Genomic DNA, 26,131 nt, shown 5'->3' with positions numbered 1-26,131 from the left:
AAAGGCAAAATTATAGTGACAAGAAGCAGATCAGTAGTGACCAGGAACTAGTTGTGGGAGAACAGATTTATTGCAAATGGGCAAGAGAGAACTCTTTGGGGTGATGGCAATACTCTATATCTTGATTGTGGTGGTGTTATAGAACTGTACACTAGTCAACTTAAAGTTTGTGACTTTTTTTTTTAAGATTTTATTTATTTATTTGACGGAGAGAGACAGCGAGAGAGGGAATACAAGCAGGGGGAGCAGGAGAGGGAGAAGCAGGCTTCCCACCGAGCAGGGAGCCCGACGGGGCTCGATCCCAGGACCGCGGGATCATGACATGAGCCGAAGGCAGACGCTTAACGACTTAGCCACTCAGGCGCCCCAGGTTTGTGACTTTTAATATACTATTTTTACTTCAGGTATGCTGATTTTTACAATGGCACTTGAACCCAAGCATTAATTTCATATAGACATTATATTTAACATAAAGGATAAGATTATAAAACTTCTAGAAGAACATGAAAATAGGACAATAGAATAGGAGAAGCTCTTTGTGTTTTTTAGGTAGGCAAAGATCTCAGACTATAAAATAAATGTAAATGAAAAAAATTGATAATTTGACTTCACCAATATTAAAAACTTCTCACAAAAAACACTTTTAATAAACTGAAAAGGCAAGTCACAAACTGGAGGAACTATATCTAGTAAAGAACTTGTATCAATATTCAGGAATGCCGACAAAAATTAATAATGAAAATACAAACAATTTGATTTAAAATGTCTAATATACTTGATCAGACACTTCATAAAAGATATGCCAAAGGCAAAATAACACACGACAAAATTCTCAGCAGTACTATTATTAGGGAAATGTAAGTTGAAACCACAATTTGATACCATTTCATACCTTGTAAAATGTCAAAAGTTAAAAAAACAAAACAAAACCTGACAATACCAAATGCTGGTAAGAATTTGCAACTACTGGAATTCTCATATATCTCTGGTTAGCATATAACATAGTAAAATCACTGGAAAACAGCTTGGCAGTTTCTTTTAAATTTAAATATTCTCTGTGATTATATTCAGAAATTTCACTCTGAAGTAATTTCTAAGAGAAATAAACATATATGAACACACAAAAACTTGTGCAAAATACTTCTAGCAATGATATTTATAATGCCCCCAAATGTTAACAACTCAATTGTCTTTCAGTAGGAGAAAGGATAAACAAATTTTGACATATTTTTAAATGGAATACTTCTCTGCAATAAAAAGAAAAAATGAACTGCTGATAGATGTGACAAAACAGATACAACTCAGTGACATTAAGCCGAACAAAAGAAACTAGACACAAGAGAACATATTATATAATTGCACGTATGTGAAGTTCATAACTACATATCCTGGTAGAAATTCTTTTTTTATTTTTTTAAAGATTTTTTTTAAAAAAATTTATTTATTTGACAGAGAGAGACACAGCGAGAGAGGGAACACAAGCAGGGGGAGTGGGAGAGGGAGAAGCAGGCTTCCCGTGGAGCAGGGACCCGACGCGGGGCTCGATCCCAGGACCCTGGGATCATGACCTGAGCCGAACGCAGATGCTTAACGACTGGGCCACCCAGGCACCCCTTCTCTGCCCCATCTATACTCTTTTATTTTTATTTCGGTCCGTGTATATCTTCAAAAGCTGTTTTTATAATTCTTCGGGAGACAGGGCCACTATTTTTTTTTTTAAGATTTTATTTATTTATTTGACAGAGAGAGAGACAGCGAGAGAGGGAACACAAGCAGGGGGAGTGGGAGAGGGAGAAGCAGGCTTCCCGCAGAGCAGGGAGCCCGACATGGGGCTTGATCCCAGGACCCTGGGATCATGACCTGAGCCGAAGGCAGATGCTTAACAACTGAGCCACCCAGGCGCCCCTGAAATTCTTTTTTTTAAAAATTTTATTTATTTATTTATTTGAGAGAGAGAGAGAGAGCAAGAGAGCACAAGTGGTGGGGGTGCAGAGGGAGAGGGAGAAGCAGACTCTTCACTGAGCAGGGAGCCCAATGTGGGGCTTGATCTCAGAACCTTGGGATCATTACCTGAGCTGAAGGCAGAACACTTAATCAACTAAGCCACTCAGGCGCCCCAGTGTGGTAGAAATTCTTTAAAAATTTTATTAGTGGCTTAATTTCTTTATTGGAATCTGAATAGATTCTTTTTTCATTTTTGAATCTATTGACTTCACTAAGATATGATCATTATGGGTCACTTTTTCCTGGACCACAGTATGTCTTTTCACTCTTCTTCAATGTTCTTTTATTTCTGGAAAATTATCTTAAATTATACCTTTAGATATTTGCCTCTTATATTATTGCTTTTCCATTTTTCATTCCTTTTTCAAAGATACTAATTATGTGTTGCATATTTTCCTTATTTTTCTAATCCCTTTAACTCTGTTCACTTCCAAATGCTTGCTTTTATATAGGTCTGTAGCCTAATATGTTTCTAGCATCATCAATTCTCCCTTTTGCTGCTTGCAATTTGGCTTTTATTTCTATGTTGATTTTACCATGTGCTTCCATTTCTTTACTAAGCTCTGCCAATTCACACATTCATGCCTTATCTTCTTTTGTTGTTTTACAATAGTCATTGCTTTGACAGGTATTTCTTGAGTCTCTACTACCATGTATTAAGTACTGTTCTCTCAACTGTGTCTCTCTTCTATGCGGTCTTACTTAATAGAAGTCCTCTTTCTCTCTCTTTCACCTTCTCTCTCTCTCTACACACACACACACACACACACACACACACACACACAATTTAATAGCAATGTGCTTGATTAAAATTTTTATAATAGTATTTTTCTGATGGTGTTCTTTGAACTAACTTCTTTCCCTCCCTCCTCCTTCCCTCCTTCCTTCTTTCTTCCTTCCTCCCTCCCTCCCTCCCTCCCTTCCTTCCTTCCTTCCTTTGCATAGATCTTGTGTTCTTTCTCTTTTGATTCACATTCACCTTTGAGTGAAGTGGGTTCTTCTTGGTCAATTATTTATTGGAGGTTTGTATGAGGATGGAGTCGGGACTTTGTTTTAGGAATAAAAGAAATTCTCCGTTATAGGGTTAGGTGATTTATTTTAGACTTTATTTCTTCGCAGCCAACCTAGACTGATTCTGCAATGTTGTTTTTATTTTGAACTGTACATAGGAATATACTCTAATCTTTTCGGTACTTAGGGACTCTACAGATATTAATTTCATCCTGCAGCCTCCTCAGACAAGCTTATAACTCTATAACTTTTTGGAGACTCTTCTTTTCAAAGCTGGCTAATGACCACTTAACTTCTGTGTTCAATAATCACTGCTCAGTCCTTATCTTGCCTGATCTTTCTGTGTCGTAAGACCATGTCTATTGTGCCTCATCTTTAAAGCTTCTTACACCCTTAGTTTCTGTCCCTATTATCTCCTTATTTTCTTCCTAATATTTTTGAGAAATCCTTTTGGTCTTATTACTGTCCTTCTTTCAAGAGCCTACTCCCTCCCTTGAAATTACTTTCTTATTGCCACAAGAATACATTTTCTAGAATGCAGAGTTGAACATTTTGATCCCCTGCTTACAATTCTTCAAAAATATTTCCTACTTCCATTCTATTTGGAATAAAGTCCATACCATTTAGCTTTATATTAAAATGTCAGCATGTTCTGTCTCTTACACATCTTCCCAGCTGTGTTTTCCACTGCCTTCGTCCTACAGATCCTATTCTTTGCAGCCATACAGACTAGCTGTAATTCACCCAACATGCCATAATGCCAAACGTCTCTGTGATGCTTCTTGTAGCTGGATTAACTTTCCAATTATTTTTCTTTGGTGAAATCTATTCATTCTTCAAAACCATGCTCTGGTACAAATCTAAGGCCCTCTTCTTTGTGCTAATCAATCCCTTCGAGGCGTTTCTTCTGTCCATAATGCGTAATGCTCCTTACTGCCCATTCAACACTACCGTGTCCTAGAACGTGACCTCTTCGGCAGCCAAACTGGTGTCCTCTGTTAGCAGTGCCCGTCAAATACTAGATCTATACCTCTCTTTTCCTTAACAATTTTTCTTTTCTTTTTTTAAATAAATGAATGATTTCTCATAAGATTTAGGCTTGAGACCATCACCTCATTTCCTATCAGGCACTTAAAAACATGACCAGATGATAAGGAACAGGAGAACTCACAGATACAAATTATGAATCAAGAGGTAGTTTTCTCTCTATTCAGTCTTAGTATAGTTTTAGATTTAATACATGCATAACAAATGATAATGGTGGTTGTTTTATTGTCATCAGGCAAAGATAAAAAATAACCACACTGCCTCAAATCATCAATAATATTTCCCTAAGAAGTGAATAGGAAGACCTGTGTAACTTTGCATTCTGTGTTTGGAGTCTGTTCACATTTTTACAAAAATTTGATCTACACTCTCATTATGTGTGTGTGCGTATTTTATATATATAATTTCTACAACACAGCCTGCAGAACAACTATTAAACTTTTTAATCTGGATTGGCTGTTGTTAGGACAATGACCCATTTATAGTGACAATCTATAAGGTATAAATAAGGCCAAAAGACTTTTTGTGACCCAGACGTTGTCACTTAGCTTTATGATGAAAGAGAGAAGTAGGTATTACTTGTTTTTCATTAATTACTGAGGGGAAGTGTTCTATATTATATTCATGGTTAGATAATGACTTACCAGTATTCGTTATTTCTTATAATCATACATAAGTGGACTATAGAGGATTTGGAATTACTGTCATTTCAGACATTATATTATTTTCTCATCTGATGATTGTCCTTTTGTGATGATTGTAATGTTTATCTTCTCAGATTCATCTTGACCCCTTGCTCAGATCCCTGGAGACTCTTTCCCCAGTGAAGCAGTTGTTATGTTCTCTTGGTAATAAGAAAATTCAGACATAAATAGCTCTAAGCAGAGTTATATAAGGTCTTGTTATTTCAGTTATGTTTTCTAAAAGGAAGGATGTTAAAAGTGGACATCTTTGTGGTAAGGTGAAAAGATAAGACTTAATGGAAATATTTTGATGAGATTGTGATTCAGCAAAATATTTAATGAGGACCCACCATGTACAAGACCCTTCCAGGCACCACTCACTATTTCATTTAGTCCTCACAATAGCCTGTGAAATGGGAGGCATTGTGCCTGTTTTTATAGATAAGAACACAGTCTCAGAGAGGTCAAGTAAATTGTTAAATGTGCCACAGAGTTGGAATCTCAACCTAGAGTTTTTTAAATTCACTTTCAGAGAGCTTTCCTTTATACAACAACTGGGTTGCACTGGATACAGCTGGTACTAGAGAACCTGCAGATGCCTATCACTGATACCAGAAATATACTGCTTCCATCATTCAAAAGCATGCGACGCTTTAACATTTTAAAATATTGATCATAGGGGCGCCTGGGTGGCTCAGTCGTTAAGCGTCTGCCTTCGGCTCAGGTCATGATCCCAGGGTCCTTGGATTGAGCCCCACATCGGGCTCCCTGCTCAGTGGGGAGCCTGCTTCTCCCTCTCCCACTCCCCCTGCTTGTGTTCCCTCTCTCGCTGTCTCTCTCTGTGTCAAATAAATAAATAAAATCTTTAAAAAAATATATTGATCATATATGATTGCAGCAATATCAGGAATAGATACGGCAAATAATCATTTTTCATTAATAGAAGCACAAGATTAGAAGGATCAAATGACTTATTAAAGATCCCATAGTCACTAATTGGGCTTTTATTGGTGGCTAAATTTCAGTGAGAGGATGTCTTGTTTTGTTTGGAATTATACTTTCCTTCCCCTTTCTGATAAAATCTTACATGTCTTACTAGAGCATGGTTTAGATTTACCTTCCCTGTGAGGTCTTTTCTGGTCTTCCTAGGCAGGCTTCTGTAACCTTCCTGTATGTGACTGCTGCACCTTGTAAATATCTCTGTAATATAATTAGTTGTATGAATGGTCCATTCCCACACTATCCTACTTAGGCTCTGCAGTCCTTGAGGACAGAAGTCATGCTTTTTCATCTGTATATTCTCAGTGCCTAGAAAGTACATGGCTCTCAGTAGTGCTCAGTGAATGGTTGTTGTATAAATGAATGCACACATGAATGCCTGAGTACATGAATATATGAATTCATAAATAGCTTGGCAATGAAGCCTTGTGTGTGTGTGTGTGTGTGTGTGTGTGTGTTAGCATGCTCTCTAATGCATAAATAAGCCTTTGCCAAAAACAATACAAACACAAAACAAAATAAAAGCCTTTAATTTAAAGGCAACACATGAAGGCATTATAGTGGAGCAAACTGAGGACCAAACCCAGATCACTGGAATTTTAGTCCCAGTTATGGCACTCACTAGGTGAATGCCAAGTCAGCTTTTAAGGGCTCTGTATTTCACCTGTAAGATGAGGAAATTGTAGATGGCAAAAGTTACAAAGATGGTACTTGAAAATTTTTGAAAAATACTGTTCTAAGGCATTTTATGGGGGTGTTATAGGGATCTTATAATGTGATAGGGTATTTTGGGGGGTATTATAGGGAGTACTGTAGTGGTTTTCAAGCTTTTCTTTTTGAGGGGTAGAACCTCTTGTCAAATAAAATCTTACAAAGAGACTTAGAATGTGAAATACATAAAAATTGAGATTTTGTGACTGCCAGCCCTTGTTGTTCTCTAATACCTTCTCCTTCTGTTCTCTCACCTCTTATATATCAGTTATATCAAGTGTTTGCTAAATTCATGAGTGAGTCCATTCTCAGGGTGAGGCCTAATTTTGCATCTTTAAAAAATAAGCAAGAGAGTTATAGTTTCTGAATATAAAGATACTTAAAGACCAGTAACAAATGTTTCCTTCTGTTCTTTTATGCCATATCAAAACAGTATTACACAGCATTCTGGTGTCACCAAATTAGTTTCAGCCTTCTGCTTGTGAGGTTTGTTTCTTTCATACGTCCTCTTAGATCTGGATCCTTGACCTTTTAGGAGGCCTGGGACAGACTGGCCCTAAATTGGGTGTCTGCTTCTAAATGGGCAATAATCATTGGCAGAATTAATATCCAATTAATTCAGTTAAATCAGCAAGTGCCATACCATTAATTCACTTGAGGTCCTGGGAAGATTCCTTACATTTCTTGGATTTTTCTCATAGGAAGTCTGTAATGATGTAGTATTTATATTTCTGAGAAAGGAGCACACAGGAGTTTTGTATGCTTACTTGCTCAAAACAATAATGAGCCGCTACACTTTGTGATTTTAGTCTTCTCAGGAAAAGAGAAAAAAAATAAATTTATGGTGAGTGTCTGGTGTCTTTGAGCCTAAAAAGAAGACTTTGATAAAAATTCTGCCTATCTCCCACATGTCCCATGAAACATGCTTGAAGAGCGTTATGCTGGTGGACAATTTTTAAAAGCCTGGGGATGTAGCACTTGTGGATGAGTATCAAGAGTCTTCTGTATTAACTTAAAAAAGTTTTAGATATTGAAGCAAAGACAGGAAAAGAAAATACTTGTGAATTCTTGCTCAAGTATAAGAGAAAACAGAGGCAAATTAGTATGCCTTTTTAGTTATGTTTTATACACATAGTCTAAGTTTTCCAGCTTAATGTAAATCTGTATGAGATTACATAAAAGAGTAGCTTTTCATAGGCTCCATATGTTCTGAGAACAATAGAATCTCTTTTTTTTGTTTCGTTATTTTAAAAATTATCTGGGTCCTATCTTGTCCTGAACTTCCACTTTTGTTCCCAATTATCCTCTGTATCATGGCCCTAACCCATCTTCATTTGCTCTTGTTCTCTGATAATAATGCTTGTTTGCCTCTGCCAAGAGGCAGTGGAGGATAATGGTTAATTGCATGAACTCTGGAGGCACAGTTCCTGGGTGTGAATCCTGTCTCTGTCCTTTGCTAGATGAGTTAGCTTGGACAAGTCATTTACCCGTTTAATGCTTCAGAATTCTTACTTGTACAATGGAGACAATGGTAGTTGTGAGAATTATGAGATAATATGTTTAGGGACTATAAAATAGTGCTTACCGCGAAGCTATTACTATTCCTATCACAGGAGTAAGAACATATATTCTATCAATATTGGTTATTTGTAAGATGATATTTGTAGTTTATCAGGCATTTTGGTTCAATCTCCTGCCCCCTCCTATCTGCTGCTTTTGGATTATCACACTTTTAGTGTTTCAGGGAGAGGCATAGAGCATATATATTTTATTCATTCAAACATTTTTTTAGTAAATATGTATTGCTTGGCACAGGGAATATAGTGACTAGCAAGATTCACTATGAGCTTCTGAGAGGTACAAAACTATGCATTTTTACAAATAAGTATATAATTATGATAAATACTGTGACTAAGAAAAAAGTGATGATGTGGTAAGACCTTGTGACAAGAAGGGTAATTCAATAAAGATTTTTCTGAAGGAAAGATATTTAAGCTGAAGGCTGAGGAATGAGTGAGCCAGGCAAAATTTCGGAAGTATTACAGTGCAGGAAAAGTCCTGAGGCAAGGAAGGCATGTTGGATAAACCCCAAATGTAATTTGGCTAAAGATAAATGAGATAAAGGGAAGAGTGATGTGGGATTAGGTGGGGAAGTAGGTGGAAGCCAACAGAAGAAGATGAGGCTGCAAAGGCAAGGAGAGCCCAGATCTATAGGGACTTGTATGACATATTAGGGTTTTGGATTATCCTAAATGTAACAGGAAGCCATGAAGAATGTAATGCAGGGAAGTAATATAAGGAATTCTGCATTTTTAAAAGATCACTTTGGAGAATAGATAGAAGGTGGGTAGAAGGGCTCCTTTCTTTGTTCCCTAGCTACAGTACCTGTAAAAGAACTGTAACCTCCTCTTTGAAGCTTGCCTTACAATTTTTGCCTGCAGAGATGACCTTCACTCATTTGGTCACCTAATGAACCTATTGTCTCTTCCGTCATAGCACTTATGACACTGTGCTGTGATCCTGACACATGCCACGGACACATTAGGTATTGTAGAATGAATAATCATTTATTCATTCCTCTGAAGATGAGACTGTGGGCACTTTAAAGTCAAGGAGACAAACCATAAGAGACTCTTAACTCTAGGAAACAAACTGAGGGTTGCTAGAGAGGAGGGGGGTAGAGGGATGGAATAACTGGGTGATGGGCATTAAGGAGAGCGTGTGATGTAATGACACTGGGTGTTATATACGACTGATGGATCACTGACCTCTACCTCTGAAACTAGTAATACACTCTATGTTAATTAATTGAATTTAAATGAAATAAAATAAATTAAAAAAATAAAGTCAAGGAGGTTATTTAGCACCTAGTTTCAGGCTGATTGGAAACTAGACCTTTAGGCAGTGGGGATGGTCTTTTTATCCTTTGTTGTGGAGAAACAATTCATCTAGTTTTTAGATATTTTTCAGAAGCAAATGATCCATATGTAGCTGTTGATTTGATGTGTCTGTGGGAGGAGGAGTTCAGGATCTTCCTACGCCGCCATCTTGTGGAAGACCATTAAGGCATTATTTATATAAGTAGAGACATGGGAATAGTTTGTCACTTTCTGTCTGTTATTGTTATTCTGTTATTGTTAGAAATTAACATTTATCCAAACAAATTGTATACTAAGAATTTTTTCTCTTCTGTCAACCTGTGTACTGATTTCAAGTTTGTATCCTATTAGTAATTTACAGAGAACACATTTTATAGTAGAAATTGATTTTGAATGGTTGTTCAGGAGACACATTTTACTCAGAGCAGCATTTAGCCTAGCTACTTTGCCGTCTGATGACTATTAAAAGAATTCCATTATCCCTTTGTTACTTATTATTCTCTCAGGCTAAGCTAATGGTTTAAGTTCATATTAATTCTTAATACTTTACAATTTTTATCTCAAAAGTCCTTGATGCTTATTGCCTAATTAAACAAACTGATTTTCTCTCCCAGAAATGCTTATATCTAAGTGTTGGGTACTTACAGTCTTAAGGAGTTTTACACAGAAAATGCCTTATTACATACACATTTTTTCTCAAATTTGTTTGCTCTCCATTTTTTTTTTTTTAAGATTTTATTTATTTATTTGACAGAGACACAGCGAGAGGGGGAACACAAGCAGGGGGAGTGGGAGAGGGAGAAGCAGGCTTCCCGCGGAGCAGGGAGCCCGAGGTGGGGCTCAATCCCAGGACCCTGGGATCATGACCTGAGCCGAAGGCAGCCAATTAATGACTGAGCCACCCAGGCGCCCCTGTTTGCTCTCCATTATTTGCATCCCACTACAACAGTTTTTAAGAGGAAGCACATTTGTCTCCTCTGTTTATCTTCCCTATAGTTAAACACAATATCAGTTGTAATTGAGTGCAGTGGTCCTAAGTTTCTGAAAGTGTGATAAGACCAGTAGCTGCAAATTCAAGAGAGGTGTTTTATACTTTATGTATTGAATTCTGGACATTTTTATGTATTTGTTGACTCTAGAGAGTTGATTTTAATAGTTTTTGTTTTCTTCCACTAGTTTACTAGAATTTCATTAGATTCATAAAGCTTATGGATAATTATAATACAACACCTGAACAAACCCCTTGACAATTGAGATGTCAAAGGTCCAGAGCTAGGTGGTGTTAACCTTAAAATTAAAAGTTTATTTATTTATTTATTTATTAAAGATTTTATTTATTTATTTGACAGAGAGAGACACAGTGAGAGAGGGAACACAAGCAGGCGGAGTCGGAGAGGGAGAAGCAGGCTTCCCGTGGAGCAGGGAGCCCGACATGGGGCTTGATCCCAGGACCCTGGGATCGTGACCTGAGCCGAAGGCAGACGCTTAATGACTGAGCCACCCAGGCACCCCAAAAGTTACTTTATCAGCAAAAATTTGGGTATAGCAGAGAATTGCAATTCAGGACATGCAAGCTATAGCAAAACGATAGGCAAGTCAAACAGAGGGAAGGAATGTTATTTTATGGAGAAGAAGGAGGAAGCTGGAAGGGGTTGTTTTGAATAGAAGTCCATTGGAGAAAATCAAGAGTTCAGGCTGATGACAGTTTCTCATTGACTAAGTTGCAGAGGTAGTCAATTTCTTATAGGAGATGCAATGCACATCTTTCCCTATTGGTACCTGTAATTAATGATTCTTTCCTGGTGATAATTCTTCTGCTGGAGTCTGTAATTGACAGTCTTCTTATTTGACATTTGAGTCATATGGTTCTCCTTTCTGTGCTCCCCTTTCTGGCCTCCCAACTCCATTTTAGTGAGGTTTCCCTTTATCAGTTTTCATAGTGGATAACTATAGTGTGGTGGTTATGGGCCTCTGAAAAGAGATACCAATTCAGACTCCTCTTTGTCCAGCATTTCTTCCCCAAATGCATACTATATTAGATGTTAGCCCAAAGCAGAAAACCCTCCCTTTCTTGAACTAGACTTTATGCTAGTTATTTTAAAAAGGTAAGACATTAATTGGTCTGGTGCAAAGGATCTTAGATATTTGTACTTTGTGAGTCAGTAAAATTTTCAAAGAATCAGAGGACTGACAGAGTTGCCAATGTTTAATTTTCTCAGTTGAGGCCACTGAGAAAAGAAAGAAGTGCTCATGCCCCATTATATTACCATCATTTCATGGAAGGAAATTCTAACATCTGAAAGAATGATGAGTAGGACTTTTCCTGTTAAGCTACAAATGGCAACTTTAATCCAGAACAGAGGATTAAAGCCATCAAAATATCTGTATGGAGAGCTGTATACAAAAGTGGTCAGGCAACTCCTTGTGAGAGTAGCAGATGGGTTCTGATACCGACCATTACTCCAGCAACCTTCCAATGCCCATATAATCACTCTGGGTGGGGAGAGGATGGATGTGGAGAGGTTTGGGAGAAGGGAGTTATTGGCCTACTGGAGATGGAAAACCACTTGTAGAGATCAGGGGTATCTTTCACAAAAAGAAGGTTAGCTTCTATATCCCTTAGATTCTAGTTAGGAAAGCAAAAGGGATTTAATACAAGAAATTGATTATGCAAGTGTTGAATGATGAAAGTGAAAAGAGGTCAGCCAGGTAACCCAAAGAATAGTGAAAGTGGCTTCCATTCCTGGGGAAGTGGGGGAGATGGTGTTATGAGATCTAGGCATGTATAAGAGGGCTTACTACCATAGGAGCTGGAACCACCAAAGGGTCGCTCTGAAGCTAGTGAGCAGACATTTGATGGGGGTATTGTGTGGGTGGTTCTGAATCTGCCAGAAGGGAGTGCCAATGTTGTCTCTACTCTTGGATGGAGGAAGAGAGTCCCTTTTCTCCAATTCTCTTCCAGCTTCCTACTAGTGATTCCCATTGTCAGCACCTAAAAGAAGCTAGCTAGGAAGAGAAGCTGTAAATGTAGTTTGCAAAGTCTCTGCCCCAGCATCACAGAACAGGTTTAGAATGATTAGCTTGGGGCTGAAAGTTATTAATAAGTAACTGACATAGTATCTCATTTCTCCATTGATCACTTATACAGAATACTTTTTGATCTGCTCTTTGTGACTTCTTGAGCAAGGGAGAAAGAGAAATGGAGAGAGCTAGCAGGGCAGAGGGAAGAGATAGCGGCAAACACCCTATACTCTCACCACTTGGTGTGACAAGGATTTTGGAGCTTATTCTGGATCAAGTGCATTGTGGCCTGAGCCATCTTATCAGTACTTCAATCAAGAGAGCAGACTATTGCACAAAGGGGTCTTATCAGCAAGAGTTTCAATGGGAATCAATGGGGATGGGAGCTGAGGAGACTAGAACGTTTATTTTCGCAATGGGAAAACTCCTACTTACCCCTGAGAATGAACATTTGGACACCCCTTAGAGAGGGCATCAATATGTAGTGCCTTTTGTTGGAAAAGCAGTGGCACTCAATAGAGCCGCAATTAAATTCCCAGTTAAGTAAAAAGACTTTTGCTCCTCTTCATTAATTCTTCCTCTCTGCTGCAATGTGGAAAGAACTAGAACCTGAAGAGAAGGGAGGGAAGAGGAATAAACGAGTAGACTATTCCTTCTTTCCACTCCAAGTCCTAAACACTGGTCACTGAGTGGTCCCACAGAGCCTGGCCATTGAGCTAGGAAAAGAGAAGGAGATGTGATTTAAAGCAGTTATAAGCTGCAGTAATGGACTCAGCCTGAACTGTTGTTAAGGAAGAGAAAATGGATTTGACATTGCAGATGGAAATCAGTTACTGGAGAAAAATTAAAACTATTACATACTGAGTTCAGATTGTTCAGTAAATCAATTACACAGAAATCAAAATCAAACTTTTTGGACATCATCTCAGAATAAAGGGCAATCTTTAAATGGGAAAAAAAAGCTATCTTAAAAACTCAAAAATATTACCCTTATTTTTCTCCTTTTGTCATGGTTTGGTCTAGCATGTATCCATGATGTAGGATTTTAGAATGTTTATTATTAGTCATTGAAATTTTTATCAGTCAGGGATTACTAGTATTGATAGCTATAACCTGTCAAAAGAGAAATTCATACTAGTGCTACTGCAACCAGAATCCTCTCCCTCATTTTAGCTTTTAAATCTCTGTGGAGAAAGGAGAAAGAAGGGAAGGTGAAATTAATGAAGAACTGTAGTCTTTGAACGTAAGAGAATGTTATAAAAGAGTAACATACGCTTAAAAGCATCATTTAGGTAGTGAAATATAAAACCATAGGAAAACTATTAAAATATACCAGAAATGGAATTTATAGTCATCATACTTACTCATCACCTTAGAAATTCTTAGAAATATTTTGTTTTAATGAAACATATGGTGTTCTGTGTATTGAGAAGCAGATTTTGCTAATGGAAGGATAATCTCAAATTAAGAGAACTTGATCTCTTCTCTTGTCTCCATTTGCCTTAAATTTGAGGCACTTAAGAACTTCAGTATCTTTTAAAAAGTATTTCTTTTTGTCCTTACATGATTAGGGAGCACGGTTCCAGAAAACTGATCAACTTAACTTGTATTTCCAACATCAGAAAATGAAGTAAAAATCACTTCATTCACTACTACCTTGAAAAGATGTGAATAAGACCCAATCAGCTGTACAGTGATAGGTTGAGAGGCTTGGCTTTAGAACCAGAATGCTCTGGTCTGAACCAGCAGAGAGTGTGACTTTGGGCATATTTCATTACTCTTCTAAGACTTGATTTCCTCACCTGTCATTATTATTGTTCCCACCTCCTTTGGTTGGCTGCTCTTATGAGACGTATTTGAAATCACATACGTATAGTGCTTAAACTGGCAAAACTTCTCAATTTATGTTAGCCTCAATGAAAGGCAACTGGCACTAACAATCAGCAATAGAATGGTTTGTAAAACCCCTATTCCCCAATATATATATGACATGATATTATATATATCATAATATAATATGTAATGTGTTAAATTATATATTGCTATATAATAATAGTATAATACTGTAAATTAATGTAATATTAACATATTATAAACTTTCTCAGAATTCCCAAATAAAATCACTATTGCCATCATAGAGTGATGACATAAAACTATTTCTGCCTTACAAAAGCAACTTGAGATAATGACGGCTGACTTTCTTTTCTAAAAACCATAAAACCATTTTAGAACTCCAACTACATTTACTCATTCATTCCTTGAGCAATTATTTATTGAGAGCTTGCTTTGTGTCTGTCACTATACACTGTACTAGGCACTGAGGGGGGGGATACTTTGAAATTGCCATCGGCTTTGTAAAGTTTTCGGGTCACATCTGTTATCAGTCAGGGTCCCAGCAGGAAATAGGTTGCACACTCAAAGGGGTGAAAGAGAGGTACTATTTAATGGAGGTACTATTTACAAAAGTTGTGGGCAGGGTTGAGGTTAAGCAGAAAGGCGTGATGAAGCACCACAAGACTAGCCACAGTCCTATGTCTGAAGGGTCAAGTGGAGACACTAGTTAATGGAACCTAGGGACTTTCAAAGATAGGTGCCTACAGAGCTGTGGACCTAGAGTAGAAGACTTTAGCCATTGCTACACCATGGCCAACAGAGAGGGACCTCTCTTTCCTCTTGCCTTCCAGTCTACTGCCTCTGTTTCCCATTGACTGAACACACCCAGGAACCAGAGGGGTAGAGAGCCCGTGGACTATGCCCAGGATAGAAAAGGTGTAGGGGTGGATCTTGATTGGAAAATGAGGAATATCCAGAAAATATCTCTCCTCTCTTTTTTTTCCTTGTTTTATATAACAGATGTTGTGTTTTATTTCTGAATATAAAGTAAAAATATTTTTAATATATAACATTTGGAAAACTGCCTTGTAAGTTGAGATCCTGCTTTTTCCTAGCCAGGACATGCTCTCAGTTAAAGGCATATAAATTTATCCAGTAAGCTCTCACACTCAAAGTGTCATAAAAAAGAAGTTTATTTCCATGGCTTAGACCTCTTAAAAGTACTCTTGCTTGCCAGAAGACCTACTGATGTTACCCGGGAACATTTTATCTTTCTGCCAGTCATAAATTTCCTTAGCATAGCATCTTTCTGCATGTATCACACCCTTCATGTATTAAGTTCCATTCCATATTTTTGCATACCACATTGTTCATCATTATCTCCACTAAACAAATCTTACTTATTATTTAAGGCTACAAAGAAACCTCATTTCCTTCTCAACCTCATTTCCTTCTGAAACACAGCACAACTACTTTATTTCAAAATAAAGAAGAGTTTATCTACACATAGGATTTTAGCATTTAATTATATTCTTTGATTTACTAAATTTACAAATATTTTTGAGAAGCTACTATCTACCAAGTACATATTTAGTATGTGTAAGTTTTTCCTTCCACATTAGACCTAAAATTCTCAAGGGCCAGATTTGCTTTGAGCTTCATTTTTTAAAATAAATTTTTTGTATTTGAGTATAGTTGACACACAATATGATATTATTTTCAGGTGTACAACACAGTGATTCAACTTCTGTATATGTTATACTCTCTCATTTCAAGTATAGCTACCATCTGTCACCATATAATGCTATTATAATATCATTGACTATATTCTCAATGCTGTGCCTTTTAATCCCATAACTTACTCATTCCATAACTGAAATCCTATATCGCCCACTCCCCTTCACCCATTTTGCCCACCACTCCTGCACCCTCCTTCCCTCTGACAACCATTGGTTTGTTCTCTGCATTTATAGATCTGATTTTGCTTTTTGTTTGTTTGTTTAATCATTTGTCTTGTTTTTTAGATTCTACATATGAGTGAAATCATATGGCATTTGTCTTTCTCAGTCTGACTTACTTCACTTAGCATCATACCCTTCAGGTCTACCCATGTTGTCATAAATGGAAAGATCTCACCCCCTTTTTAATCACTGCATAATATTCCATTGTCGATGTGTACCACATGTTCCTTATCCATTTGTCTATGGGTGGACTCAGTGTTTATTGCAGCATTATTTACAATAGCCAAGATATGAAAGCAACCTAAGTATGCATTGAGCTTCATTTGGATCCCATCATACTTTGTGTTAGTCTGAGAAGGTATAGTTAAGGTCTTTATTTCTACTGGGGAAACTTGATCATTGTCCCTCCCTGCTGAAGATAGCTTAAGATTTCTATTCCAGTTGCAGTGTTTTATCCTATTTTTAAGTGCAATCCTACCGAGCAAAATCGATGCAAGATAAAAAGTAAATTTTGCCTCATAGATTTTTCCTACTAATTTAGTATGTGAAGCCATTTATTAGAGATCACTTTGATGTTCTTATTTTTTTCCCAGACCCACGCTCTATTAATTATGATTTTTTGAAATTGACTGCAAATAACATTTGCATTGTGATAGTCCTTTTTCCTTCCTTCCTTCCTTCCTTCCTTCCTTCCTTCCTTCCTTCCTTCCTTCCTTCCTTCCTTCCTTCCTTCCTTCCTTCTTGAGAGAGATAGAGAGAGAGCAAGAGTGTGAGTGGCGGCAGAGGGAGAGTGAGAGAATCTCAAGCAGGCTTCACGCTCAGCGTGGAGCCTAATGTGGGGCTTGATCTCATGACCCTGAGACCATGACCTGAGTCAAAATTAACAATTGGACACTTAACTAACTGAGCCATCCAGCTTCCCCACATCTTGATAGTACCGATGCTAAATTTACCTGTTACTTGTGTTTGCACCATGATGTGACATAATGCTGCATGTATTTTATTAACTGTGCAAATTCATTTGGCACTCTCCAAGTAGATATTTAAGAGACCACATAATTTATCATCTAGCTATGGCCTAACACTTAAGTCCTAGCCTGTCACTGTTCTTAGTTTCTTCACCCAAATAAGTAGATATCATTTACCTCACAAAAAGATGGCCCATCAAATATATGGCACACTAAGTTTTGTAGAAATAAAATAACTTAAAAAATAAGTTAATATTCTTATGTATTTTATGGGTCCTTATTTTATGTGTATATATAAAATACACATGTAAATATATTATATATAATATATATTATAACATAATATATAATAATATATAATAAAATATATAAAATATATATGAAATCAGTTTTTGGCTTATAAAATAATACATCACAAAAAATTTAGAAAATATGGAAAAGAAAGAAAAACCTCTTATAGAACCCTTACATGATGTCCACTGTTACCATTTACACAGCTTCTTTAGTATTTTTCCATGCTTTTATTTTACAGAATTATAATCATTGGGTATATCTAATTGTGTATCCTGAATGTAAAACTTAAATTTTGAATCCTGCTTTTTTTTAAAAAAAAAAAACTTAGCGTAAACTTTGTTTTTTTCAGATTCTACCTTATAGAAGCCTTCAAGATTGAAGATCCCTATGTGATAAAATACTATTTGTCTATTTTTGTTAGGTGTCAAGGAACCTTTGAGTAAAAGCTCTAAAATTCTGGCTACTCCTGTTTGGTCAGCATTAGAAAAGTTCAATCATTCCTTGGTGTATGCTGAGGAAATGCATTTCCTGGGCATATTGAATCAAACTCCTGAAAAACCTATGGGATTCTCTCCCCAGAACACTTTACAAAGGCGAAGTTTCTCCCTCCCCCACTCTCTTACCCACTCTGTCAGTTCTGCTGCCAACTCCTGCATAATATAGTCAAATTATGTGTTAGAAATTCAACCCTGGTTTCCTGGGTGATGGTACAATGCCACTACTTAGTATTCCTAGTCACATAGCTACAATTCCATCACGCTCTTAATCTATATATATCTTCATGTTCAGAGAAGCAGACTTTTCAAATCAGGCATGTATTAAGAGTTTAAATGTACAGAGTGAGAAAACATAGGAGCTTCTTAAGTTCAGCCATGATGCAGGACATTTTTTTACCAAGATTTTGAGAAACGACCATATGGACTAATGAGTCTTGGATTCAGGGATTTCTATAGGATATCTTTTCCAGTTCAATTCTGCAAACAGAATTCTTTATATTCTCTTGTAGACTACTGGATGCCTAAACTTGAAATTTGGGCCTTTTTTTAAAGGCCTGGGTTTTCAAAACGAGATTAGTTTTTCTCTGGAGTTGCACAACCAGGGTGCACCCTTAAATTTTGGTAACGTTATTGAGGTTCTTTATTTCTGAAGTGGCTTCCAATGATCTACACAAAACAAATGTCATGAATTGCAGCATTTCTTCTTCAAAATGGCCAGGTTTGTGTGATTTAGACCAGGGAATTCTAGCTCTTTCTAATTAAAATTTTCTGTGATAAATATTTGCCTATGTGCTTATACATATAAGAGATTTAAACTGATGGTAAAATTGAAATTAGGTTTTTCCGGTGATGTCTATTTTCTGTATTGGTTTGTTTTTCTTTTTCTTTTTTTGACCGTAATATCAAAGACTTGTGTTCCTTAAATTCTAAATCCGCCATGTTTTAACTGTTACCTTGGTCCAGTTATTTTTATGATCATTTGTTCCCTCATTAGGAAAAAAAAAATGAAAATAATCTCAGAGACTGTTATGGGGATTAAATGAAATATTGTAGGAGAAAGTATAAAGCCCTTCACAAATATGTATTATTTCTATATTCTTAATGATAATGGATTATTTGGGAGCCTAAGTGTTACCCTCTTTTCTTTTCTCTCCTCCTGAGTAACTTTGCACTGATTTCTTGGATTTTTTAATTTAGTGAACCTCTTTTCTCACATATCAGATTGAATGGACTTGGGAAATTGTGATATTTACTTATACATGTACATTGCATACATTCAAATGTTAGTTTGGAGAATACAAAGAAGCCATGTATTTGTATTCAACTAAGGATACTGAGCTCTTTTTTGTGTATGTGTCTCTTTTTTTTCTCCTATAGGTCTTAAAAATTGTTAGCAAAACTGCTGAACAACAGACATCCTATATCTCCTATATTTTTCACCTCTACAATGAAGAAAAGCAGGAGTGTTATGGCAGTAGCGGCTGATGATGTAAGTTCCAAAAATCAGAGTAGCTTGATTCTACCTGCTTTTTGTCTGCTCAATGAAGAAGTTGCTCCATAATTTTATCCAAAGAGTGGGCAAGGTTGTTTAACATCAGCACTTTATCACTAGTTGTTTCTGTGACCCAGGCATTGCCAGCACCTGGACCCAGAATTCTGCGAGGTAGACAGCAGGAACACTGCTCTCTCTGCAGCCTTGAGATGGGCTCAGGTTGAGGTTTAGGGTCTCATTCACAAAACCCCCAATTTCTGATGGATGCCCGCCTTCTAGCTCTTAGAAACTCCTCTTTCTACATTGCCTGCCTTATCAGTTCCCTGATTACTTTCTTCCCTGTCTTTACCCAGGTACAGCTAATCCTTGAGAGTCACCTCGTACAGTGGGGTCTTTGACAACTGCTTGTAAGAAGCGTGTGATGTACACATCCTCTAGGTCTTGGCTACTCAAGTGTGATCCTCAGAATAGCAGCATTAGCATTGCCTAGAAAATGCAGAATCTTAGGCTACATCTTAGATCAAAAAACCAGACTGTATTTTAACAAGATCCCAGAGTGGCTAGATACATGCATTCTTTTAGAAGCCCTGTGCCAGGTCATCTGAAGAAGTCTGTAAACTCACCATCTCATAACTTTGCATCTTGGGCAGCTGAGATTAATTATCTCCTTTGCTTTCAATTGACCAGTCCCCTATTAGTGTGTCTTTAATTGTCCAGTTTTTACTCAGTTTCTGTTTGTAATTGAGCTAGAAATTATATGCCACCAATCTGATGTGCAGAAGGAAGGGAGGGAGGGGGGGAAAAGTAGTAATTTTCCTTGCTTTCTGTAATAACTCATCTTGTTGTTAAGCTCCTGGTTCAACAGAAGGGGAGGGGCTGGGAGGAACTTGAACTTGCCAGTTTATGTAAAATTCTGTCTTTGGGTAAATGGTCTATCTTTCAGGATTTCTCCCAGTTCTTACTCCTTCCCTTTAATCACATGGCATTGGGCAAAGGGACTTAACATTAATTAACATTATAGTAATAGATGTGTGGTATTGTCCTTATCTTGTATTGTCCCCTTTCCACTAGCATCTACTGTTGTTCAGTGGAGGAACCACTCATTTCCCCAGGTCTTTTGTTGTCAAGTCTCTGTCCTTGGTCCAGTGCTGCTTAGGCATGATGTGTATCAGGTGATGTGTATATCAGGTGATGATTACTCTCACTGTGAGCAGTGCACCTTCTTAGTGCACTTAGTGTGAGTTTGACCTGCCCCTTCACTGTCTGGATTCTTCACCTAACCTTTCAGTGGGGGCGTCTGGTTGCTTAAAAGCTTTGCTTTCTGTCTAGCCCTTACCTTCGGTCTGCTCACCCCACAGACTTCTGGTCCCTTTGCCTCATGTTGAAGCAAATCTCTTAGCAGGCAAGCTGAGGCTAATTCTCAGCTACTTTCTGTGTCCCTGTAGGTACTTGTGGGAACTTCTTGGAGCGACAAGTCCAGAGGGAGACTTAGCTATGCTGTGAGGCTCTCACCCTCCAAAACACACCCCTTTGCCATTGCCATTTCTACTCTTGATTAGTGTTCTAGTCTCATCACATGTGACAAGATTTCCTTTCTTTATTTCTCCCTTCTCTGCTCCCTGACCACAAGGGAACTTCCCTTATCTCATATTCTAAGTTCTCAGTACCCACTGTAAAAAACGATGTTCATATTTCCATGCTCTGCTCTGGACATCTAAAGGGAAACTTCTGGAATTTATTTCACCTGTTTCTTTTTTAGTTTTTTAATGTGGCTATTAGAAAATTTAAAACTTCATTTAGTACATTTGGATCCCATTTGTGGCTTGCACTTTATTTCTAGTGGAGAGTGATGACCTGGAACTTTTGCCAATGCACCTTGACTCTTTGAGAACAGTGTGAAAGCTCATACTTATTGTTACACACAGTATCTCCTCCCTCACAACAAGAGCAACTTAGCAGATTTTACATTTTATATGCCACACTCTGAAGTAAGTCTTCACCCTTAAGTCAGGAGGATTTTATCATATTTCTATTTATTTTAATTCAGCATTTATTTAATGATTTAAATATTCACTTAATATTAATTTAGCACTTGTTATCTTCCAAACACTGATTAGGTTCTAGAGAGTCAATAAATAGTGTTCATGTCCCTTTGAAGCTTATATTCCAGAGAGGAGGGGAAAAAATCCATAGATAGATTATTAAAAAATCCTAAGTATGATAAGGGCTGTACAGAAAAATGAAGTTGGTCAGCGGGTAAAGATCGCTTGGATGGTGAGAATAGAGTGTTTATGGAGGGATAATGTGAGGAGATGACATACAGACAGAGAGGACATATGGGCAATGAGGGAGTGAGGCCTCTGAAGAGGGAAGAGCATTTCTTTTTCTTTCTTTCTTTCTTTCTTTCTTTCTTTCTTTCTTTCTTTCTTTCTTTCTTTCTTTCTTTCTTTGAGAGAGCATTTCTGGTAAAAGGAACGACATATGCAAAGGCTTTTACCACATGTAAGACACTATGTTTAGCTTTGTCAGAATAAGCAAATGAATAACTGTGACTACTGTGTTTGCATACAGTTATTTGCAGTACACAAATACCTTTAATAGGAGACTTAATATGATGAGTGACATAGGAACAGTATACATTAAGTACTTTGCATTTGGGAACTAAGTCCCAGAAGTGAGGGACAAATTCAGCACTATTCAGGTAATGAGCACAAGCAATTAATTATGACTCTAGGGATTACAGAGTAATTTACAGAGGTGGGAATTACTGGTTTGGGGAGGAGTTGAAAGGGGAAAATGGCTAAAGAGAGTAGGCAAGAAGAACCAGGGAATATGTGTGTGGGTGACACACACACACACATGCACACACACACACATACACACACACACAGAAAGAGGGAGGGGCTGATTTTATACATAAAATATATTATTTACCTCTGGGCAACTACTCATAATTGATGGTGATTGCCTATGATAAAACTGTGTTTTTCAAAAACAACATTACTTTTGTTATTGTCTCATGGAGCATCGTGACATTTAGTCTTCACAGAGTCCCTAAGTGTCACTTGATGCTTCCCATAATTTCCATTTCCGGTTTTATAAGGTTTGAAAAGCTCTGACCTATGGTCCAGATTGAATTGTACCCAAGCACACTAGAAGTCCTTGGAAATACCCAATCTCATTTCCTCACCAGGAGTTTAATCAGAATTCAAAAATTGGAGCAAGCTCCAAAAATGACTGGGACAGACTTAACAAAGGGAAAATAAAGCAAGAGCAACACCAACAAAGTCGTAACTACTCAGCCCCTGATACGCCTCAACTGTGCATTTCAGTGGTCCTAAATGAGTCAGTTTTGATACGGGGCTAGGACTGAGTCCCTCTGGCATCCCCTTCCCTTCCTCCCTTCAGACTTTTCCCGTTTAGGTGCAGGGTTTCGCACCAGCTTCTCCTTTGTGATAACCTTTTGGAATTATATTGGCAAAAATATCAATTTTTAAACAAACAGTTATCAAGGAGCATGAGGATAATCCCAAACTGGGTTATATCCCTTGGGATTATAGAGATATAGGGTGAATCTGGGGCAGTATGATACATTTTAAAATTCGTGATTTCCAGAAGTAACATTCAGATTAATGTTCCTTTTCCCCAAATCTTTGATCTGGTGAGTGGTGTAGTCAGCCAGAATCATGCTAGTTAAAATAGGAATATAAGTCTAAGATCTCAAATTCGGTAATTGAGAATTGACTGAATTACGTTGTTCCCTTGAGGATGTTAGCAATTTGGGGGGGGGGGGGAGAGTGCTATATAGATTATGAGTATGAGTGAGAGAGTTTGAGGTAATTATGAATAACTCTAGATGGGCTAATGAGTGTGAAACAATATTAATGTTCCCAGTGTTTAACTTAATTTCTAAAAAGCCACTCCATTATGTTCTTTTGTGGCAATACATTTTCAAGGAGTCTTTTAAAATGAATTCTTTTAATTCAAAGAATGACTTCAAATTTGTAAATTCAAGCCTCTTGGCAAGTCAGTGTGGGAGATATTTTTTGGCAGGTGTGACTTTGTTACTTTTCAAATAGCAAATACCAAATAAGCACCCATTTAGTTCATTTACTACAATTAAACCTAGTTGATAATACTTCCTTTTTCTAAAAGAGAAAAATATCCAAAAACCTTATTAAGGAGACTATAGTGGTTGGTGGTTTAACTAAATATCCTTATTTCTGTTGTCTGGTACAAAGTCTCTTGCATAGCTCAGGTGAAATATATACTCATGACTTGCTTTCCAGATAACCAGTACTTTCTTTACATGAATATTTGGAAGTAGTCTGACTTACAGTCATGAGTTCTGCTCTTAGTTTGTTTTTGAATCTCTTCAAGAATACTTTGTGTATTCTGTTTCATTAACTTGTCTTTATGTCTTTTGAGAAAAAACTTCTATATACAAGCTTTCCCCTCAGCTTCTTATTTGTAAAACACACACACACACACGCACACACACACACTGACTACACTAAGTGCTAGGCTTACAATGGATTTAAAATAATAGCCAGTTAGTAAATAATGAAACACTGGACACATTCCAGAATATTTTAAACTCTGGAAAACTACAGATTGTTTTGTCTTCTTGTTATTGAATTGTGGTCCTACTAAATTTCAAATAAATGGTATTCTTGTCAAGGACAAGAAAATGTGATGATATCCCATTTCAGGTAGGAAGAGTGGGGCCCCTGCAAATTGTCAGGCCTATTCATGCCCAAATTGCCTTCCTCAAAATGTGGTCTTGTGTCAGATAAGCATAAATCACTAGAATATTGGTTTCTGTGAGCATAGATACTGTGCTTCCTTTTGCTGTTGTATCCTTCTTGAGTAGCACAGTGCAAAACTGTAATAGGTGTGCAACAAATATTTGTTGCACGAACCCAGCTAGACCCTGAAACTTGAGTTAATTCTTCTTGTATGAACGAGGATAGGGATGGGTGGAGTGGGAGATAGAGAACTTCTGTTTGTTTAAACCTTTGGAGGTCTATTCCCAGGTTCTCCTAAGTCTTTTCTGAAAGACTAGCAGGAAGGACCAGTCTTTTTAGGGCCACAGAGTGAATTTCAGGTGAGACACCTTGGCCCGGTGATAGGACTTCCATTATTCCATGTTAAGATAAGAGGAGAGAGCGACAGTTCTATCTTTTGAACTCCGCGTTGCTCTCCATGGGTATTTGCTGTGTTATGACGTTTTCTGTCTTTGAGCCTGTATGAATGGTGCACAGGCAGTGGCTCATTTGGGGCTCTCACTCCCAACAGTACCAGGAACCACAGTCACTAAGAGATCTAGGAAAAATGAATAACTCTTATCAGTGGTTATAGTACAATGTCTTTATCTTCTCACAACTATTTCATTCATGTCAGCATTAGGGGATGCACTGAACACATGAAGTTCTGTTCAGGGTTGGATAAAGTATGCTCTTCTTTTTCTGAGCTCTTACATAATTTTACCAAAAAAAAAAAAAAGAGAGAGAAAGAAAAGAAAGAAAGAAAAAGAAACTCTGAGTAGATCTTTTATGGGAACAGAGATAGTCAGTTATTCATAATTATCAACATCTTTCTGTCCTAAGATAGAAAGTATTTTTACTTTAAAACACTAAACAAGAAAGTATATGCCTTAGCTAATGTAGTTCTCCCCCATGTTGCAGAATGATAACATTGATTTCCAAAATATATGTTCAATTACAAGCTTTCATTTTAGCAAGTTAAAAAAAAAAAACAAAGAGAAAGAAGGGGAAAAAAAGAAAGAAAAATTTACGAAAGAGAAAGAAGATAGGAAGCCCTCTAACCCACATGCTATAACTGGTAACCTGTAACGGGGACCCTAAAAATCACCAAGAATTCCAAAAGTTGAGAATTAGCTACCCCGCCCACTTCTTGTTTTCTCTCAAGGCTTTGCCGTCAATGTTAGATTCTGATTGTGAGATCATGAGTCAGGACTTTATGACGGATGACTTGATCATTTGGATTCTTATTTCACTCTACTGTACATCATTTTAAACATTTGAATCTCATTCTCCTTTTCTTCTCTTTTCTTTCCCTGTGGTTCCTCCAGAATGTTAAAGATTATTTGGAATGTAGCTTGAGTAAATCCTACAGTTCTTCTAGTAACACACTTGGGATTGACCTCTGGAGAGGGAGAAGGTGTTGCTCAGGAAACTTACAGTTACCACCACTGTCCCAAAGACAGAGTGAGACAGCAAGGACTCCTGAGGGAGATGGCATTTCCAGACCAACCACACTGCCTTTGAGGACACTTCCCAGCATTGCTATCACAACTGTAAGCCAGGAGTGGTGAGTAGTTTTACAATTAAATGTCAGTTCTAAGTTTTACTTTCTGATTATTCCAACATAATTTCCTGTTACTAAAATGTTTGTTATTTGTGGAATAACTAAGGCTATTGACATTTTGAGAATTTGTTTTCCTTTGGGTAGCAAGAGGAGGCCTTTTACACAGTAGAGATATTTTCAGCCTGTTAAGATTGGAAGGAGCCTATTGAGGGAGGAATGAGATACATTTTTATTAATGTCAAGCAAGGGAAAACAAAATTACTGCCTGTGATCTGTTTTTTTTTTTTTTAAGTAACTATTCAGTGAGCATCAATATGTTTCCATTTAGAAAAGCACAATCCTATGAGAGTACCTAAAGGAATTATACATGTATATATGACAGGAGATATTCTTATTGCTCT

General features: G+C 37.3%; 1 protein-coding gene across 3 annotated transcripts in view; it reads left to right on the top strand.

Annotated features, from left to right (window-relative positions):
* The window catches only part of PDE4B (phosphodiesterase 4B), a 522,167-nt gene that overhangs the window by 80,243 nt on the left and 415,793 nt on the right, over positions 1–26,131 (top strand). For 2 of the 3 annotated variants that reach the window (XM_032426911.1, XM_032426902.1), the window contains exons 2-3: positions 19,286–19,397; positions 25,495–25,733. In XM_032426911.1, the coding sequence (XP_032282802.1) occupies positions 19,356–19,397; positions 25,495–25,733 (281 nt within the window). In that variant the 5' untranslated portion in view covers positions 19,286–19,355. Of the gene's footprint in view, positions 1–19,285; positions 19,398–25,494; positions 25,734–26,131 lie in introns of those variants that run through there. The other variant, XM_032426934.1, reaches the window with a different exon arrangement.

Source organism: Phoca vitulina, unplaced genomic scaffold (assembly GCF_004348235.1).
Source record: "Phoca vitulina isolate PV1807 unplaced genomic scaffold, GSC_HSeal_1.0 scaffold2, whole genome shotgun sequence".
In the NCBI taxonomy this organism is placed as follows: Eukaryota; Metazoa; Chordata; class Mammalia; order Carnivora; family Phocidae; genus Phoca; species Phoca vitulina.
Note: the sequence above shows the minus strand (reverse complement) of the source record. Positions and strands in the feature narration are given on the sequence as shown.